This window comes from Saccoglossus kowalevskii, chromosome 12, assembly GCF_978046115.1.
Source record: "Saccoglossus kowalevskii chromosome 12, keSacKowa6.1, whole genome shotgun sequence".
Lineage (NCBI taxonomy): Eukaryota > Metazoa > Hemichordata > Enteropneusta > Harrimaniidae > Saccoglossus > Saccoglossus kowalevskii.
In genome coordinates, this window is record NC_140652.1 from 21,072,050 (window position 1) to 21,093,897 (window position 21,848).

Here is a 21,848-nt window from a genome sequence, read left to right on the forward strand (position 1 = left end):
TGGAAAGATCTATAAAAACATTAAATTAAATATTAGATCTCGTGTTTGGAAATCTGCTGAGCCATAGAAAGTAATGAATCACTAATGCATGAAAGCATTCGATTTCAAACATATACCTTATCTCAGAGCTCTTGTGCTTGGTAGGTAGCGCGTCTGCCTGCAGATACGGGCCAATGCCGTGAATCCTGTGTTTCATTGTAATATCTGTATGTCTGTTTGCATGTACAATTTATTTTAATATAAACTCGAGGACGTATTTGTTGTGTGCGAGCTAAACTTCTTTTTTTCTTTCAAACTGTCTTTCTTTGCAAACCCGAATCATGCAAATCATAATGAAGACGTACTGTCTGTTGTCTGTCAAAGTCACACTCCTAATCAAATCGCCGCGAGATTTCCAAACTCTAAATAGACAAAATCTTAATGTCGTTTGAGACCAATTTTGCTGAGTTATCAAATCTACATAGTGGTTACAGTGTACATACACATATCACACGTTCAGTGCAACGTGACTCGCACACCAGCTATTTGTTACTGAGCAACTACGCCCTCAATTTTCAACAGGCATTTAGAGAGTATAGGCGGTCACACGGAATTTGACCTAGTGAACCGCCGATTAGCCTCCAAATGCAGTTGTTTTTCACCAAAGAAAGCTACAAAGCTAACACTTATCCAACAATGTTGATAACGACTTATAGATAATGTAAAATTGTATCCGTCAGCTCCAAAATTAACCCCCAAAAATTATATCCTAAACACAATGTCCATGCAAATGTGTTTGCTAAATGCTGCACGCACAATATCGTGGCGGAGAGAACTCAACATGGCGTACATAAGGTTAATCACACAATATCGCACTGAAACGTTCATTTGATTATGTGATAAGGAAACGCAAATGAAAAATACTGTAAATCAAATTGTGTAATGCATTCGCTGATTGTCGTACAATAATTGTTGCTGAACGAGACTAATTCGTAAATCGATTTCTGAATCGCGTAAGTCAATAGAAACGACATGTCTGGGCGAAACGACATTTGTAATTCACTTTATACAGCATTTTATAAATTAAATATAATATAACAGTGACACGTAGGTTGTCCGGTGAGGAGTTAGTAGGTTCGAGAACTCAGAACATAATGCTGTGAGAAAAGTGATAACAATACCGCAGCATTAGTAGATTCGTAGATTCGTGGTTCGACAGTGAAACCTTGTATTGAAATGAACAGTATTGCTGTTGTAATGAGTAGAACAGACAAGTACAGGTGGATACCGCGATAGTTCCGCGCTACTAATTTACTATTTGGGCGACTTAAAGGCGATGGTCGTCGCGCAGCGAGTGTTGGAATTTCATGTAAATAAACAATGTATTTTACATGCGTTGTATACGTCGCTATGAGTCCCATATCGAACAGGACGCGGTGCGACGACCACCGCCCTTTAATTATAAATAAAAAAGGTGAAATTTGAGAGTTCGTCATCGACAGAAACGAACAATGGACTATGAAAATCATTTCCACCGGAAGTTTATTATTCACGCGACAGTTGACGCATCGGGGTCGCGACTGAGTCAATAATATCTCATACTGTATTGAGACTCATCTTACAACAGGTTGGGAGTATTGAGTGATTGATTACATGCTCAGCGAACTCTTCTCTCATTATTGAGCTAACAATTTACCTGTCATTCGGTTTTCCCAAAGAGTACATTTCCAAGGTATATACTATCTACTGGCTTTACAAACAAATTAAAAATAAGAACTGTTTATTGCTCTGGAGGGGGTATTTGCCAAACATGGATCACCTGGCCTTCACTGCGACCGCGAACTTGAAGGTGCAATCGTCATGGCAACCTTATCAATGGAATCACATTCGACTAAAGCTTGTTAACGCGATCAATCAAATATAAAATATTGTTATTGTGCAAAGGCGTCGGTGAACTACATGTACATACATGAGAACATGCGAATTGAAAGTGCAGAGTAGTTGTGACAATTTGTGTATTATTGCATGCAATCAAGTGTTGTCATCCACAGTATCAATTTCACATTTCATGTATTGACAAATATTTGACAATTAATTTATGTATGCTTGCATAGTTTAAACTGACATAAAGATTGTAGCACATAACTCCGTAATCTGTTTGCCGGAAATGACGAATGTACACATTATCTCGCGAGATTATGATGTAATTATTTATTGAGTGTTTCGGTGGGACTTGTCACTGGCGCTTCAGTGTCATATTCTCTTATTTCGTTACTAATACTAAACCTAACGCTCCTCTTTCTGCCGTTGTATCCATTAACGGGTGAGGGGTTATAGCTGGTTGTAGTATTGCTGATTTCCAGTGACACGTAGTCGCTCAGTGTTAACTTTCTCGCGCTTTTATGCGGAGTTCGGGTACTCCCTGTTCCGTGATCTTTTGATTTTAGAAAACTATTTTCTGTGCGGAATTCAGGCGAATTAATCGTTCTTTCCAGTAAGCCCGAACTTCTATCCGTCGTCATAGATAGTTTGGTGTCACCGATATGTGGCGCTAGTTTGTCTGTTATAATGTTGTTGTTTCGCTTCTTTGGTGAAGAAATTGTTGCATTGCCCCCTGAGCCGCTTCCCAAACCTGCTTTATTATTTGTTGTTCTTCCGAACCACTTGGAATTCACCTCGTAGAATTCTTCCAGGTTTGGCTTTTTAACTGCATTTAATCTGTCCATGGCAGTTTCCAAGTCTTTAAGTCTGACCTTTGCACCCACAGGGTGTTGTATCTTCCCGTTTCTTGTACTTGGCCTTTTAATATTCGGTAATGATATCGTTAGCATGGTGTTGGCCGTCTGTACGGCACTCAGCGCTACGTCATCATCACTTGTGCGCGACTCTGGGTTAATGAGCAAATCTCTGAGTTTTATTATTTCAGACGTAGCAGCCACGTCCTCGTTCGTGAGCAACATTTGTTTATCGTTGTCGCTGTGTCCTTCTAGCTGTGCTGGTGTGTGTATTAACCGTTCCTTGGAACTTCGCGCGGTCCCAAGTGGCCTTTGGTTTATTTTTATCGGTGCCTTGGCTGAGCCGACCGCAGGCAAAACAGTCGCTTGTTTCTTTTCCTTCGTGCTTGTAGCGGCAGTTGGGCTCTTTCCTCCAGTCATCGCGACAGATAAAGGCACTGTCATCTTCTTGCGTTCTTCACTGGCGGGCGGACTGAATTCCGTCAGAGTCCTAACCAATGCGTCTACGATCGGGATCCAAGTTCTATTCGTGGGTGTACGTAACGTACGTGTGACGGCATAGTACTGGTGTCTAGGACGAGGTCGCTCTTCCTGACAAACCCCGTACACGGAGTTCTGCATGTTTGCTTGCGAGGCGCATCCCAGTAGGATTCTGACGTCACGTCGTATATGCAGTAAACGTGTATTGGTATATGGAACACACACCGCGGTGAGAACACAACCAATAACTGTAAATACCCCAATAAAAGCAGCTCAAGGAAAATAGGTCATCTAATAACTACATTTAATTCTTTGGGCTTTAAAGAAAGCCCGTCACGCCAGGGGCACAACGCGATTAAAGTATACAATGTACTTTGCAGAGTTTCCCGTCCAGCTATGCTTAACTGCGTCCTTTCATTGTCATCAAAACGTCGTCCTGGCAACAGAATGGCCGCCTTCCGCTGAAATTTAATTTGATTTCGATTCAGTCTGAAAGTGGGCATGCATGCGGCCGGTATTAGTATGAGTTCACCAGCCTCGACCTGCAAACAAACAAAATATATACGATTAGACGGGAATGGATCAGCGTCGACATTAACACCTGTTGCGTTATTAGATTCTTTCACTTCCGCGTGTAGTGGCTTTAATGGACGTTTAAAACGATGAACGAATCACTCGATCTGGTGAAAGTTGGTTATTAACATTTTCTCGAGCTAAGGGTTTTTGGTTTTGTGTCAAGCGACTAAAGCTTATCCCTAACACTTTGGAGGGGCGCATCACGAAGAATTGGTCAAGTGGTATCGTAGGACTACGAGTAATTATATATTCCGGGGTTAAAAAATAGCAATTTACACTGAACAGGCGTTAGGTATATTACATTACTCGATGTCGGTTTTAAACTAGTGGATAGGTTTCCGTCGGAGTTTTATTCGACTGTTGATCACCACTAAATGAATATTCATGCCGTTTACAGTGGAGTTTGTTAGTGACGTCATTCAGCGGGTGAGAATTCTACGGTTTTCACGTTTCTCGAGACCAACGTGGCGTTTCCAACAGCTTTTTTGCTTGTTTTTTTTTTTAATTCATACAGGAAGTAGTATTATCTACATGAATGTTCGAATTGAATTCTTCAAAATGAGTAGTGGATTGAAAAGGAATTTATAATATCAATATCAAAACATTATATCCAGCCATCATAATGTGAGTGCTCTAATCCGCCGTTAGATTTCAGTGAAATCCGACTACAATATTTAATTAAAAAAATAACCATCGAAAAATGGTTTATCAATTCAGGAAATCCTATTCATCGATGACTAGTTGATCTCGTCCATGGATACATTTTTTCAATTTAGTATGAAGTCCCTTAGAAACTGCGCAAAGCATGGCGGGATGTCGTACATTGCCGTTACCCCCACAAAGGAAGAATGTACAAATTGAACGAAATCAATAATGTAATTAAGGAGAGAATTGTTATACTAATATTACTACTGCTTCAAGCAGCCGCCAAATACATGGTTTGATTACCTGTCTCGCGTGCATCCGGCCGAAACTGATTTCAAATCTCCGAATTCCCGATAATATGAATGCAGTGTGTTCAGTCGAATCTACTTAGTGTCCGAGAATATTGGGTTCATTCGTAAAAGCGGCGTTGTTCAAATTACTATTATTAGAATTAATACTCTTTTGAACGAGGTTAATTAAACCACGCACAGTACTGGTCGTCTGCAAGCGTTCCCGCCAAATGATATCACCATGGCATACTAATAAGCAATAGAATATTGTCGACAGGAAACAACAATAAAATAGTTTTAATATATGGTTTTGTAATAAAAATGTTTCCGCTGATCGTTATTCATATATTATCTCGTTTCAGGCAGAATAAATTCAATTTGTTTCACTCGTTAGAAATGAACACACGCGTTGCTGTTGAAAAGGAAGGACAGCTTTTGTTTATATTTATTTTATGATATACATTATTATAACACATATTGTTCTATAAGTCGCGCTTTCTAGCGACGATACACTTCAGTCTGTGACGTCAAAGTGACGTAATATATAACAAATTTTGTTCAAATACTATAGTAGGCATCTCTGGATGTCAATTATTCAGAATAAAGCAAACAACTCTAAAACAGTATTCTTTTGGACGGAAGAGTACAGATAAAAAAATGACAATAGACCACTTTCCTGTAAGTCGAAGATACGAAGTTTCGCATGCGCGCGCATACCGTTCTGGGGTGTAACTTGCGTGCTTGATTTTGTGCTATGGGTGTACCAATCGACGTAACAAAAATAAAATAGTCCCTTCTATCGACTATCAGCAAACTGACATGTATTTTACGCCCAGTCCGCTACAAGAGGTATTTTCGTAAGCTGTAATCAGTTGTTTTTATTTTCGTCATAATGTAATTTAAATAAAATAAAAACGTAAATTCGTAGACATAGGCAATTGTAAAATGTTATCAGCTATTTTGGTTGTCTGTAATTTGTACAAAGATTTTATTTTTTGTAAGCTTATAAATCATTTTCCACATTAAATGTCGCAATTCATGATATACAATTTCTGATTTTTAAACACAAATTATCAAATATATTATAAATACATAAAATGTAATTAGGAATTTGCTCTGTAAAGTGTAAAACCTTATTTTTCACGGTAAACGGAATTTTCATTTTAGTTTCTGTTAAAACGTAAAATGCCCTTTGTTATTTACTGTAATCTGTACCAGCCCCCCCCCCCCCCACTATGAACGCTGTGCATAACGTTCACATAAGCGCAAGAGGGCGCGACATATACTGGGACGGCACGTTCAACTTTCATTTTGTAGTGCGATGACAAATACCCCTGCCAATAACACACGGACTTTGCATCATAGCAAATATCACTATTTTTAGCGTCATGTGAAATATGATAGCTGTATTAGCATATCTGAGTTGCTAAACAACGAACATTGTGTCATTGTATTCATGGTAGACGGTAACTAGGCTTTGGGATGGACAATAGTGACTCACGTACATGCATGTCTCTAAACTAGTTGAATTATTAGTCCTTCACTTGACCTCTGCTAAACAAAGATTTATGTGATATTAAAAACTGGTCGCGACTCTGGCTTACTCAAATTACAAATGCCCGATCCCTGTGGTGAATAGAGAAGACACAGTACGCGCGCGCACGCACGCACGTACGTTTCGGGTTCGGGATTACCCATAATTCAGACGCCGAATGATGGGTAGTATAAACGCTTGAAAATGGCGGCGGCGTGGTACTGGCGCAAGCGTGTTTATACTGTGTGTCGAATCGAGTATAGACACATCGAAGTACTCCGGGACAATAAAGCACGTGGGATCATTACATAGTTGTTTCTTGTTTATAAACAAACAGTGCTTTATTTACTCCATAACACATACGACCACAATGTCAATATTTGGTAGTTATATAGCAATTACTGTTAAAGGTTGAGAATTGAACTTCGTACCGTATTGGCAAATCTATGTCACTATGCCGGTTATTTATGATCGCCCATTCATCCTACTCAGTGTATCATCATCCAGCATGCTCAATATATATCATACCGCTAATGCCACACCTGAAGAAAGTCTAGTATTTTTATTACTTTAAAATCATCTTCGCATGAAATTTTTCTTAGATTGTAAGATGGGATTAATTTATTTATACTCATGCATGGCGAGTTACATGAACATAAATTAAAACTTAATTCGGCGATTTAAAGAAAAAAATGAATTCCAAGCAGATTAATAATAATAATAATAATAATAATATTTTTAAATTTCCAAATTAAAGTAGTATGTAAAATATAATTGATATAAAATGCGAAAATACATTGTTTGTTTACATGAAATTGATACACGCTGTGCGACGACTGGAACAATCTAATTACATTTAAAGCAATAACATCTACGGCTAGAACAGTAAAATTTAATTTATGGATGCCAAACTCTCTCGTAAAATTTCTTAATATAAAAGTAGAATATAATTGAGATGTTTTTGTTTACTGATTTCTGTTGAAGGTTACGTGGCTGCGATGTATTATCGCTGTTATCTGCAACGTAATAATCGTTGCGCCGGTTCGAACCATTGATCGATATTCCCCGGGATCTTTCATATCATTCACGGGGTTGAACACCAACAAACGTTCGACACTTACCCCCCCCCCCCCGGTGCCACTGACACAGTTGTGGGCATAGGTGTTAGGCTTGTATGCGACAGGGCCTGTCTTACACCGAAATAGTGCATTTTTACCGTATTAATAAGAAAATCCGCCGAATATTACGCAAAAAATGTTTACTAAAAGAACAATTCCATAAACACGATGTTATAGTCCATTTGTCAAATAAAATATAAAATACCACGTCAGTCACCAAGTATCGTTTCTGTCATAGTGTTATCGGCCAACATAATTATCTTAACCATATAAACGAAATGATAAAAATGTCCTACATGGTTGCCTCATAATATAACCAAAAGCCAACTTCCTCATACTGACCACGGGTACCACCTTGATTAATTCTGCGTGTTTTCGAATTCATTAATTAGTATTCATTCATTATGTTGCCCGGCAGCACATGTTCATATCGAACACGGTGCGACTTTAAGCTACGAAATATTTAATCTCAAAATAAGTACTACAACAAATACACGAGTGAGCATGGCCCAAGCTTGCAATTAATTCAGTCGGAAGATTAAAGTGAGTCAAAAATAATAATGTTGAATGAAATGACGTCATCACTTCATGAATATTTTACAATTGCGATAAAATTCTGTCGAGACGGAAGTGAAAAATGCGGCAATGTCCTGAGTGTAAAATAATAGTAGAACAATATGACGTCTGGTACCAAAGTGTGTTTATTTCAATAGCTAAGGCCTGGGGCCATGGCGCGTAAATGCAAGGTGTAGTGAAATATACATGGAACACCTGTAACGCGCGTAGCATTGCGCAGACTCTGAAAATTCCACTGAAAATATATTTACGACCAAATATAGAAATAACTATCTTTATTTGGCAACAAACACCACAAAACATAGTACGGCTTAGCACTGTGCTGGTCAGTTCCTGCACGGATAGATTGATGCGAAAATTATACACCACTACAACAATGGAATTCTTTCGTTTGTTTGAGTTTTGTTCTTTCCATTGTACTGATATACACCATATCGATCTAAATGGCCAAGTTCCTGGCACTAAGCTCTATAGCTGCCGATAAATCTTCCTTACCTGGACGTCTTACGCACAGGCTGGTGTTGTCACACTTGCACGACGTTGACGGTCACGATCCGCTGTGTGTGTGCGCGTTTTTTTTTTTCTGTGTGTGTTTTATTTTTAAATTTTGGAATGGGTTATGTAAATTGATAAAGCGCATTCCAACTTCGTTCCAATATCTCATCGGTTGCTCTGGTAACGCCGTCGTGCTGTAAGCGTCAAGTCTGCTTGCTGTACGGACCGCAGACGATCCACTATCAGAGCGGCTGTGGCCATCCACCTACACCGAGCAACGGCTGATTTCCTAACAGTGATCGATCATACCACCACAAGAACAATTCCAAATGGTCCCGTTATTTACAATGGTTCACCGAACACCTCAGCTCCTAGGTGACGCCATTCACCTAAATACAGCGCTCACACGCTATGAACTTTCGACCACGTTCCACAAAGACCGGTTGATGGATTATTACCGTTGTTTAAATGCCAAGTCATTTTGTATTTAACTTTTCAAGTTTACATTCGAACTCATCACGATTTTTATTAGCAGAGACCACACAATCCATGACGGACACTCATTACCGGTGACTATTCATCAAATCGTCGATGCACTTAAAAGAAACGTCATATGCCAATCTTTGTTTTGTCACATGATCGTTTAGTATTCAAAATTTCCTTATCTAATTTGATTTTGATTGCTTTTAAAATAGTCTTATCAGTAATTGCGCTCATATTATCGCGAGCCAGGAGTGTAAACTGCGCAGACTCGAATACTAGTATATTATTGAAACTTTACACTACTTGAAAATGCATGCGGATGATAGCACTGACCGGTCGCCCTTTCGTCTTATGACAATGGGGAAGATATGGGTAACCCGGTACGACACGGGGAAAGCGTCTATGCTTCATCGTATGTTATTCATGGTGAGCGCTAATACTAGTACTGCTACTTGAAGACAGTGATTCCGAGGTATGCTGTTGTAATCGAAATTGACAAGAGCGATCATGATATAGGAAAACAATCGGTCTCTGAGCCGCCGTGTGGGGTGGCTGTGCGAATCAAATAAAACATCCTCTTTCAATAAGCTAATCCGTAAACCACAACAATAAGTAGTGTACGTACGCGTCCGTTAAACTCAATGAATTTTTTCAATTCACAGATGATTATCAAAATCAACTGTGGAGTTCAGCCGCCCACGTTCACTGGACGTTTTATAGTCGTATATTTGACGTCATAACGTCTACAACAGAATAAATATCTTTCATGCAAAGATTAATCGGTCCGTATATATTACCGCTGATTGTATATCCTATCGTGACGTCCGTATCGTTGTACTGTAAAATACTTTATTTTAGCTGGAATAAATATTCGCTGAAAAGCCTTTCTGCGTGTTTTGTATGGAATTTATTTCCACAGACATTTGACAAGTTGAATGTAAAATATAGGAAAAAAATTATATTCGCTAGACCTTATTTTCACTGAATCATTCCTTCGGCGAAAATTAATCCCAAGCGAAAATAAAGGATTTTACAGTACTACCCAAATCTCACCCGAATTCATATTTCCGTTGTATTTTTTGCATGAGCGGGACTTTTATCCGGCCTACGCGACCATGGAGAAAAGGCATTTCCTACAAGTTACGCCCTCCCGCGACGAAGGATTTCTATGACGTAAATGGTCACAGTGTAAGGGTCGTTCACAGCGTTGGTATTGGTTTGGTCTAAAGTTCGTTACTAAAATGTTTGAAAGGGATTCACTCTATTGTAAATGATGAAGGTCTACACAAATATATAGATACGATAACGGCATTGCGTACGATCATCTATATCATTTTAACCTCACAGAAGCTCCTTGTCGCGGGAGGGCGTAACTTCTAGGAAAGGCCATTTTTCTGACGCTCACTGCACTATATAACATCTGGGATAAACATGGATAGCCGCTCTGATCTGCACTTTAACGAGTATACCGGGTCAGCTACGTGTTACGGGGCATACCCACGCACTCGGGCCACTCGCACTTAATGGGAGTTGCGCCTCTCGATAACAATATTTAGTGAGAATTCTATTTTTTTTTCATAAAATTGTAGCTCTAGTTCAGTGATGCGTTCCAATGTGTTTGTCCAGAAGTAAAACTACGCGAATCCTCCTACAAATTAGTAAACAGCAGATTAAACAAAAATTACTACAGCACTAGTACAGCACTCACTGTAGGCTATGTTATAAAGACGTGCGTCAAATGCTTTAAGTTAGATAAGGGTGAATAAAAAAAAACTCTTGTCAAACGTTGTATTAACATTCAATGGTAATATTTGTTTAAACGGGGAAAGAAAGATGAAAGAAAATAAAGCTTTTGATAAGTGGTACCCACTTCAGCACTCGTACCCAAGTGACTCGTTTTCGCAAGCACGAACTTTCAGTAGATTTTTTTAACCGCAAACTTCACAATGTGTTGCCAAGCTATGAAGTGGTTATTTACTTTTTATTATGACCAACCTATTTTGATCTACTTAGTTTTCGTTTGGTGTACAGACATTTCAACTTGAAGTTGAGTAAGTGCAGCTAGTGTACTCAGTTAAATCGCCACAGTATTCGAGCCTCGATATGGGTCTAACGCCGCGTACACAACGCTTGTAAATACATGAAATTCGAACACGCGCTGCGCGACGACCGAGGCGCGTTATATCTAAAGCTGTCCGTCATCGCTGTTTTTGGATCGTACCAACTACCTCCAATATACGGATATAACTGTTGTGTATATGTACATTCTACTATATATGTGCAACCAAGAAATTACAAGTTCTCAACTGAAAACATTTTCCACGATTCATTCAGTTCTGTTAAATTCGAGATACGTCATTACAGCGCCAAAGCCGTCACGCAGCGCGCGTTCGAATTGTGTGTACAAAAACAATGTACATTACACGCGTTGTATACGTCGCATGGGTCCCTCATCGAACACGACATATCACGACAACTGTGGTGCTTTAACAGAACGTTCGAACAAACTATTTACGCTCCCTCTGAAACACACATCGTTCAAAAATTGGTGCCAAGTGGTACTTTTAATGTTTATCGCTCAACTGCCCGTTGCATGAATTAAGTAGATAATAATCTCAATAATTATAACTAATTAGCGTTTGATGGAAATTGCTAATTAGCTGATTAGAAGTTAAATTGAACGGGAAATAATGTTGTATCCGCCCCGCCCTTATAGCATAACCGTCGATACGACGCATCGCGGCGACATCGGCACTTTAGACATTAGGCCTGACGCCTGATTAGTCTTAGTTATTTGCGGTTCTTGATCGAAAGTTTTGCTCTTGCTCTAAACTGACTGTATTTAATAGTTGTGTTTAGAATTTGTCACTACTCGGAATATTTTTGTTGTCATTTTAGTAATGAGGTAAAGATGTAAAACATAACTATGGTATATTTGCGAAAAAGAGACAAAAACTTTCAAAGTGTTAACTAATATGGTGTATGAAAATTTACTTATTAATTAATAAATTCACGATGATATAGTAACGTATGGATTTCTGAGTGTATTTACAGTATCCCTGCATATCTCCCTGCCATTGCTGCAACGAAAAGTATGTAAAAAGTCTCCTGCTTTTTACACTAGACCCATGTGCAATGATACACTAAAGAGTACAGAGTACCGGGACTTTGTGTGTCGCACTGAAACTACGTACTAGTAGTAAGTGTACCTGTAAACGAATTCCAGGGTCGTATACTGTCGTATTCCCTATACATCAACACTTAAAAAATAAAAAAATGTACCTGACTGCCTGCATACCAATTCCAACAACCCTCTGTGCTCTTGGCCAACAACTAGTCACTTGCTCAATTGTACTTCTGATTTATACAAAACATTCAACTCAAGCGGCGTGACCTTTGACCCCATATTTTTAATAAATTATTCATTTAGTTTGTATCAAACAGCGAGGTCGGCCAGCGGCCTTCAAACAAAACAATACAGTTTATGTCTGTCAAAAACACATAGCTGTCTAGAAAACAATCCACGAACTACTCTAACTTGAGGGGAAAATGTTGGGCATTGTGTTCTGTGGTGAGTACAGAGCGGGGTACCGGTGTTTTCGCTCCGTGCACCGAGTCTATTATAGTGACGTCACGGTCTTTTATATCTCCAGCTTCCCGTAATGTCAACATTGTGCATTGCTTGAAGTAATAAAAGACTCGTTCATTGTTCTCGCGAGAAACGATTGAATGCTAACAGGCTGCGTACCGGGATAGGCGGTGTGTTGTTCGGATATCGACATAATAGACAATGGGGTTAAGATAACATGTTGTGCAACACTGTATATAATGGGGGCTGTACATCCACATTTAGCGGTGATTCGGGGGCGGAGAATGGGGCATCTCCTCAAAGCATATGATTGTGTATTCGGCGGTACGAACTTTATGTCAACTGGCGTTCACGTGAATACATTCAAACCATTGTGATTATAAGATGTATATGTGTTCTTTAATTTGACAGTGTTACCATGACAATGAGAGATCGGAATACTAATGCCGAGTTTGTAGAAATAATAGAAGGAATGAATGCTAACCCCTCGTTAACTGTCATTTCCTGGCGCCTTCACCTGTACAGTCGGGGTTGCACGCATCATTAAATGACTATTATTTAGAAAAGTACGGTCTGTTGGATCGCCGAATTGATTGTATATTTTTTGTTTGCCCGGGTCAGTCGAGAGCTTGATACACTTCGATATGGTACATTGGCAACGTCTCCGAACGGACGATAAACATTACTAATTGACGGCGTGCTCGTCGTCGAGCTCAGGCGATACGCACGTCACAAACAAACCATACATTTGATTTATCGCTTGTACCGACATTATGTATCGCGTGTTTTATTTTGTTTCAAATAATAAACTACCTATGATGCGTTTTGAATTACTTGTTACTACGAGCATGCGCAGTGCGTAATGAATCGGTCGCGAATACCGCGCGCCACAAACACACTGTTATATTCACGTATTATTCATTGTGACTGCATTTCATTTATGCAAAATATCACAATGGGTTTCTAATACTACATGATAATATTTAAAGAATATTTATGTTTTTAAAACAAGTATCACCCCTAATACTATAACCAATCACCGCGTCATACTATAACCATAGTGACGAATCAAATGGCATTGTGTCCCTAGAGACACGTGTGGTTGATGTTATGTCAGCATACAATGAGGAAGAAATTAACATTATAATTAGCGGAGACTTGAATGCTAGAACTGCATCTGACCCAGATTACCTGCAACACGATGACACACGTCATGGCGTGGGCCTCGATATAGCCATATACTGAAGGAAATTTTGATATACCACGTGTTTCTCGTGACACTAAAATTAACAATTTTGGCTTGGCACTATTATCAATGTGTAAAGTGTTATCTCTAGTCACTATTATCAATGTGTAAAGTGTTATCTCTAGTCACTATTATCAATGTGTAAAGTGTTATCTCTAGTCACTATTATCAATGTGTAAAGTGTTATCTCTAGTCACTATTATCAATGTGTAAAGTGTTATCTCTAGTCACTATTATCAATGTGTAAAGTGTTATCTCTAGTCACTATTATCAATGTGTAAAGTGTTATCTCTAGTCACTATTATCAATGTGTAAAGTTTTATCTCTCGTCACTATTATCAATGTGTAAAGTGTTATCTCTCGTCACTATTATCAATGTGTAAAGTGTTATCTCTCGTCACTATTATCAATGTGTAAAGTGTTATCTCTCGTCACTATTATCAATGTGTAAAGTGTTATCTCTCGTCACTATTATCAATGTGTAAAGTGTTATCTCTAGTCACTATTATCAATGTGTAAAGTGTTATCTCTAGTCACTATTATCAATGTGTAAAGTGTTATCTCTAGTCACTATTATCAATGTGTAAAGTGTTATCTCTAGTCACTATTATCAATGTGTAAAGTGTTATCTCTAGTCACTATTATCAATGTGCAAAGTGTTATCTCTAGTCACTATTATCAATGTGTAAAGTGTTATCTCTAGTCACTATTATCAATGTGTAAAGTGTTATCTCTAGTCACTATTATCAATGTGTAAAGTGTTATCTCTAGTCACTATTATTAATGTGTAAAGTGTTATCTCTAGTCACTATTATCAATGTGTAAAGTGTTATCTCTAGTCACTATTATCAATGTGTAAAGTGTTATCTCTAGTCACTATTATCAATGTGTAAAGTGTTATCTCTAGTCACTATTATCAATGTGTAAAGTGTTATCTCTAGTCACTATTATCAATGTGTAAAGTGTTATCTCTAGTCACTATTATCAATGTGTAAAGTGTTATCTCTAGTCACTATTATCAATGTGTAAAGTGTTATCTCTAGTCACTATTATCAATGTGTAAAGTGTTATCTCTAGTCACTATTATCAATGTGTAAAGTGTTATCTCTAGTCACTATTATCAATGTGTAAAGTGTTATCTCTAGTCACTATTATCAATGTGTAAAGTGTTATCTCTAGTCACTATTATCAATGTGTAAAGTGTTATCTCTAGTCACTATTATCAATGTGTAAAGTGTTATCTCTAGTCACTATTATCAATGTGTAAAGTGTTATCTCTAGTCACTATTATCAATGTGTAAAGTGTTATCTCTAGTCACTATTATCAATGTGTAAAGTGTTATCTCTAGTCACTATTATCAATGTGTAAAGTGTTATCTCTAGTCACTATTATCAATGTGTAAAGTGTTATCTCTAGTCACTATTATCAATGTGTAAAGTGTTATCTCTAGTCACTATTATCAATGTGTAAAGTGTTATCTCTAGTCACTATTATCAATGTGTAAAGTGTTATCTCTAGTCACTATTATCAATGTGTAAAGTGTTATCTCTAGTCACTATTAATGGCAGAACAGATGTGCCTGTTGGTGATTTTACATGTGTTGCAAACGACGGTAGAAGTGTGGTTGATTATGTCATTGTCTCGCTAGATCTATTTGAAATGGTGAATAATTTGGAAATCCCCGTTCGGGTAGAATCTGACCATTTTCCATTGTGCTACACCGTAGAAGTAAATGCGGTACCATTAAAAAGCAAGAAAGCATTTAATAATAAAAAGATAATTATTAATAAGTATATTTGGAGTGACGATAGGTTTCAAACTTTCCGTGCAAAAATTTGGGGTAGAGCTGATGACATAAGAAATCTAACCAACCAAGAAATTGACATTGACAACATTAATAAAATTGTACAGAGTTTTACTGAAATTTTGAATTTGGCCGGGGAGGATATGCTCCACTCTACTACAATAAATCAAACACACAACCAAAAACGCAGCAATAAACCCTGGTTTGACCAGGAATGTCGTAATGCAAAAACATGCAAATTGATTAGCCTTCGGCGCTTTCGAGAAAGTGGTACAAATCATGATTTGGCATTGTACAAGGATACAAAACGAGATTATGAGAATCTCATCAAATTTAAGAAAAATAATTACGATATTTATATTCAAGACCAATTGAGAAAAATTTCTGATGAAAAATGTCTCTGGTCTGTTATGAAAAAACAAAAACGTCACGCCTTCACTCCAAATCAGTTGGAGATTGGTGAATGGGCAAACTACTTTAAAAATCTGTACAAAACAAAGTGTAGCGATACCAACGATGATTTGCAACCACATGATAATGATAATCCAAATTTATTACTGAATGCTCCAATTTCACAAAGTGAAATCTTAAATGCTGTTTATAATCTTAAGAAAAACAAATCCGCTGGGCCTGATATGATTATTCCAGAATTTTTGAAATATTCATGTGACTTAACCGTCCCTCTAATCCATACTCTCTTCAATAGTATATTTAACACTGGGCATTTTCCACAGGGGTGATCCAGAGGTGTTGTAGTTCCAATTTACAAAAAGAACAACACTCGTGACCCACACAATTACAGAGCAATCAGCCTCCTAAGTGTATTTAGTAAAATATTCACTGGTATTCTAAATCAACGTCTAAAAGCTTGGGCAAATGAATATAACAAAATTCCCGAGGTACAGGCGGGTTTCAGGGAGGGGTACAGCACTATTGATCACGTGTTCACTCTATCAGCAATTATTCAAAGGTACCTATCACGAAGAGGTGGGAGGTTGTATTGCTTATATGTCGACTTTCAAAAATTCTTTGACTCCGTTGAAAGAAATTGCCTTATGCATAGGCTGAGTTTAGACGGTATCAATGGGAAAATGTACAATATTTTGCAAAGTATATATAGCGATGTTAAATCCTGTGTTAGGATTGGAGGGTCTACATCGGATTACTTTCAACTTCAGAGGGGTGTCCGACAAGGGTGTCTAATTAGTCCCATATTATTTTCGTTTTTTTTTATAAATGAAATAGAATCAAGCTTATGTGATTCGGGGCTCAGGGGTATACAGTTGTTGCCAAATGACATGTTTGAACTGTTTAATCTTTTGTACGCTGACGATATTGTTTTTAATATGGCAAATACTGTTATAAATTTAAAACGTATTATCAATGTCCTGCATGAATTTACCATTAAGTGGAGAATGACCGTGAACCTGTCGAAAACAAAATTAGTGGTTCACCGAAATGGTGGGCATTTAAGCAAAAATGAAATGTGGTATTTTGGAAACCAACTTATTCAGACCGTGGGATCATATGAATACTTGGGATTAATTATGTCCTGCAAATGCTCTTGGCAAGTCACAACAAAACAATTGGCGCTAAAAGCCAAGAAAAAATTATCTGCGTCCGAAAATGTTTCAAACATGTCGAAGCTTTGCCAGTAGATATTTATTTCAAATTATTTGATGTTATGATCTTTCCGTTAATCACATATGGTAGCGGAATTTGGGGTTTCAAGACATATGATCACCTAGAAAGTATCCACACAGAATATTGTAAAAGATATTTAGGATTAGCAAGGACCACATCTTCAAGTATGGTTTTGGGAGACTGCGGACGACTTCCATTATTTTGCTATTACTCAACACGCTGCATTAAATACTGGCTTAGGGTTACCAGATTAGGGGACGAGCGTCTGCCAAATAAAGCTTATAAAATGCTTTTAAATATGCACAATCAAGGCAAACGCACTTGGGCTACTGAAATAATGCTCCTATTAGACAATTTAGGTTTTGGCACAGTCTGGGAAAATCAAGGCGTTGAAAACAGTGAAAATTTTCTACTTGAGTTCAAAAGCCGTGCACAAAATGAAGGCAAAAGAATTTGGTACTCTGATATATGTACGGCGGAGAAAACAAATCATTATCGACAATTTAAATTTAACTTTGGCAGAGAAATGTACTTAAAGCTTTCAGTCAACACAAAACTTCGTAGAGCATATGCCCGTTTAAGGTGTTCAGATCACCCCCTAGCTATAGAAGTCGGTAGACACAGAGGAATCGCCAGAGAGTATAGAATTTGCGATCTATGTTTGTCTGAAATTGAAGACGAGTTCCACTTTCTTCTAAAATGCCCAAAACTCAACACATTCAGGCAAACATTTCTCCCCCAGTCTCTCCAGGACCATGCAGCAAACACCTTGCAGGATTTTCACAAGATAATGGCATCAGACAACACGACTGATATTGAAAGTGTTGCTTTATTTTGTTTTCATGTATTTAAAATTAAAGAGAAAATGTAATTCAAATCTTTTATACTTTATTTTCAAACCTATGACAGAAATGTAATGATTTATTATTATTTGCGTACATGGGCCGGAGGCCTAAATACGAATAAAGTTATATATATATATATCACCCCTAATGAAATACCTGTGAGCTGTATATTGACACAAGATACGAGTTAAAGCGAGGGAGTCGTCACCTGCGCATGCGTCAGATGACCATAGTGTCATTGTTTATAAAGAAGCGTCTACCCATGAGTCTTTGCGTTTTAGCGTATGCTGTTATCGTCGCTTGGAACTCAATTCCCGCGCGTGCGCAGGTGACGACCCTCCCGCTTTAACTGCCAACATGGTTAAACCGTGCTGCCAATGGAGATTTTGGCGATAGGACTAGATGGTGTGTCATCGAATTCGAATGTCTAATTTTGCACTTGCACTTGAAAATGCTAGTTACAGTGATAGTGGAGTGTCAATAATTTCCAAGTGTGTTTTCCAAATAAAACAGTGTGATCACACTCAGAGAAAATTAATACGTGTTTTCCGCGACGGTTCCGCGACGGTCTGGTTTCTCGCCACACGGGCTAGTAGATTCACAGTGAAAGCAACGATACAGAACTTGTAAACTGAACGTGTAACATATTATAAAACCACAGTCCCGGACTGTGATAAAACCGATGCGAGTGTTCTCTGTACACTCATACTGACAAGTACCCTAATTTAGTAATATAATGCCAGCTTAAAGAGGTCTCCGCCCTTAAGACGTCCACCTCAATTGTTAAGCACGGAAGTAAGGCTCATACCATTATAACGGCCAACTTTCAGTCACGCGACAATCGAATGATTCGTTTATTAAGGGCGTCATGTTGCATTGGACACCAAAGAGAGTCACAGGTCACATGTTCCAAATGGTCCAATGAAAATAATTTCCAGTATTCTGCGTGACGGATTTTGCTTTCTGGTGCGCGCGAGATAGCATTTATACCACAGAGACCCCGCTTTAAGGCGCCCCTCAGCCACTATGCATTCAGCACTGACGGGGACTACATCACCTTTCTGACGATGACACGGTGTATACGTCCACTGTGTTTTTAATAAGCAGAGAATACTACGAGTTGCCATCCATATTAACGTGGGTGGGGCAGACATTGTCACCTAAATGTAGTTTTAATCGATATTTGATCATTTAATTTGAATTGGTTGACAGGTGATCTTTGTATGATTAATTGGGTCGGGAATTGCTGAACAATTTTATAACATACTAGTAAACAACCCCGTGTTGATATCGTAAAAAGCAGTCGATTCGAAACTACTTACAAGATTGTGCCTGGTTGGCTACCCAACCCTAACACCTGTCAAAACCTAATAATTATACCAATCAGGGAGCCGCTTATTACTTGTATTTTGTTTTTGTTTTCGGTGTATCAGATCTGCCCTATATAATGTTCGACTAAGCTGTTTTTGCATTTACACACTCACTCCATTAGTGTTACTGGCGTTAATGTATTCATGCACTGATAGGTGCACATTAGCACACGTCATCGTCCCAAAATTAGTTTTAAAATTCGTGCCACTCTCTCACACACACACACTGAGAAATTGGTCGTCTTCGCCAGCCATGGGTCGTGTACTTGTTTTAAAATTCGTGCCAATCTCTCACACACACACACTGACAAATTAGTCGTCTTCGCCAGCCATGGGTCGTGTACTTGTTTTAGTGGGGTGACCAATGCAGCCGGTGGGATCATCGATAGTACGGACGACGTCAGGTGGACCACCTAAAACAGCAGACAGTCACTTCGTCAGATATCAGATAATAACACTGGTTATTTTCATATCGACACGGAAAGAAATCGAATAGACACATACTGTGTAATCGAACAATAGTATGCACAGACACGAAGTAATAGAGGAGTCGACACAGTTTGCGATAAATGAGTAATATTGACAGCGGTTTCCTTGGGAATTCAATCACGATGTCACCGAACTGTGCAAACACATTACCTTAGTATTTAATTGAGATGAAAACCGCCAGCTCGGCGGCTCTTCGTCAATTTATGTGTAATTTCTCGTCTAGCATAATGATATTAAATGTTTTTCCTACTACCTCATTACCTCAAGACTGTTATTTGATATTACCTTTTTATGGTAGTTACGTCAGCGTAGGGCATTCACTTGAACTGAATTCAATCATAACTCATTAGTAAGCAATTATGATAATTTATGAATATCAGTAAATATTTTCCAATTTGTTTTTATATTTTTGAACCAGTCGACAATTCCCGGACATTTAACATCACTGCTGTGTCTCCTCTGAATTTTACATAACTATAGTGAAAGCGCGTACGATTTATTTTACACGCGTTGTGTAAGCCCCATGGTGAGGCGTTGTGACGACCACGTCCCTTTAATTGTTTAATAAACGCTATAATTAATTAGGGGATTGAATTGACAGTCTCGTGAAAATTAACGTTACGCACGGTGGCTTCAAGATTGAACACAAGTATTCACTTTCAAGTATATTAACAAGGTAAATTCGGTGATTTGTGCGAGTAGTTAAAAAAAGATGTATGTATATGGGCACAATTACATAGATAGGATTTCCCTGGCGTGGAAATTGAATAATATTCAAATCTCACAACGCGCATTCAATTTTTGATAAAAAGAATGTCGGTGTCTGTGACACTGGGTTATGCAAAGGAACTAAAGTAACAGCTAAAACACGACTTTCAGACGATGGATATTTGCATACATATTAAAATAACATTAGCAAATTAGCAAAAAAAAAAAAAAAAAAAAAAAAAAACAGTGGGACGAAGGTGATGTCAAAAAAATCGTCTTCTGCAAAACCGGTAAGACGTATATTACTGCGTGCCGTCGTCATCACAGTGGTATGTGTTGCATATTTTTGTCTAGATCTGTTGGGCACGATTTATTGCGGTAGGAAGAGCCGTCTCCAGGAACAACTGACCCACAATTGTAAGCATTGCGTAGCCGATGTCAGACTATGTACCTCTGTACATTCACCGATGCACATATGCACCTGTTTGTCATCTCCGTGTAGGATGCAATGGTACACGGCTATATTTTGTGTTCCGAGGCGTGGTTGTTGCGAGAATCCCAAATAATAAGTTCGATTTGTGTTTCTTCATTTAGAACTTGAAGGTGAACACTCGACTGAACAAAGAGTTATTGCGCATTTGTTGGCTCAGGGAAAAAAAACGATACCCTTTCAGGTGATTGCGAAGAACTTACCTTCCAGGCGTTCACGGTCTGTCGATGACCACTTTTAACGTTTCGGCGTAACTCCGAGTCGCGCTCATAATATAGAGCAGCAGCTTAAAGGAACACATTGAATCCGGAGTCAAACGGATTTCAACTTGACTTCAGTATTTCGTTGTGCTCCTGCTATACAACATTCAATTTGGTTATTGATGTAAACTGGACACAGTTATTGTAAATTATAGTCCGCCGACAGTCTCATTGTCAGACCTGACTGCTTCACACCGAGGCATGTCATGTTGACTGGGTGCGTTAAAACGTCACTTTACTACAGTCTTTTATTCTAGCGGAGCTCTACACATATATCTTTTTTTTTATCTTAATTACCAAATTTTACGAGGGGTGTGTTAAAAGGCATTGTCGTGAGGGGCAGGTCGTCTTCAAGGTAAAATGCTTTCATACGTACTACGAGATCTTTACAAATCGCGATTGAATCGTGTCAATAAATGTAGCAAACACCAACAAAGGTGAAATGTACGAATGTTCACGTCCCTCTACAATACAGCCATACGACTCCTTGA

At 38.4% G+C, this 21,848-nt stretch overlaps 1 protein-coding gene across 2 annotated transcripts; it reads right to left on the reverse strand.

The window, feature by feature from the left end:
- Positions 1-2,052: 2,052 nt before the first annotated feature.
- LOC144356723 (uncharacterized) lies at positions 2,053-21,583 on the reverse strand. 2 transcript variants are annotated; one of them, XM_085506180.1, is made up of 2 exons: positions 21,301-21,583; positions 2,053-3,736 (listed from the first exon to the last, which is right to left on the reverse strand). In XM_085506180.1, the coding sequence occupies exon 2, from the start codon at positions 3,333-3,335 to the stop codon at positions 2,187-2,189; it is 1,149 nt and encodes a 382-aa protein (XP_085362306.1). In that variant the 5' UTR covers positions 3,336-3,736; positions 21,301-21,583; the 3' UTR covers positions 2,053-2,186. The 2 variants fall into 2 exon arrangements, with proteins under 2 accessions (XP_085362306.1, XP_085362305.1); XM_085506179.1 differs by lacking the exon at positions 21,301-21,583 and adding an exon at positions 12,194-12,269.
- Positions 21,584-21,848: the final 265 nt, after the last annotated feature.

Bases quoted from the DNA above. Each gene is read 5' to 3' on its own strand.
- LOC144356723 (XM_085506180.1), bottom strand. From the start codon at position 3,335: ATGCAGAACTCCGTGTACGGGGTTTGTCAGGAAGAGCGACCTCGTCCT.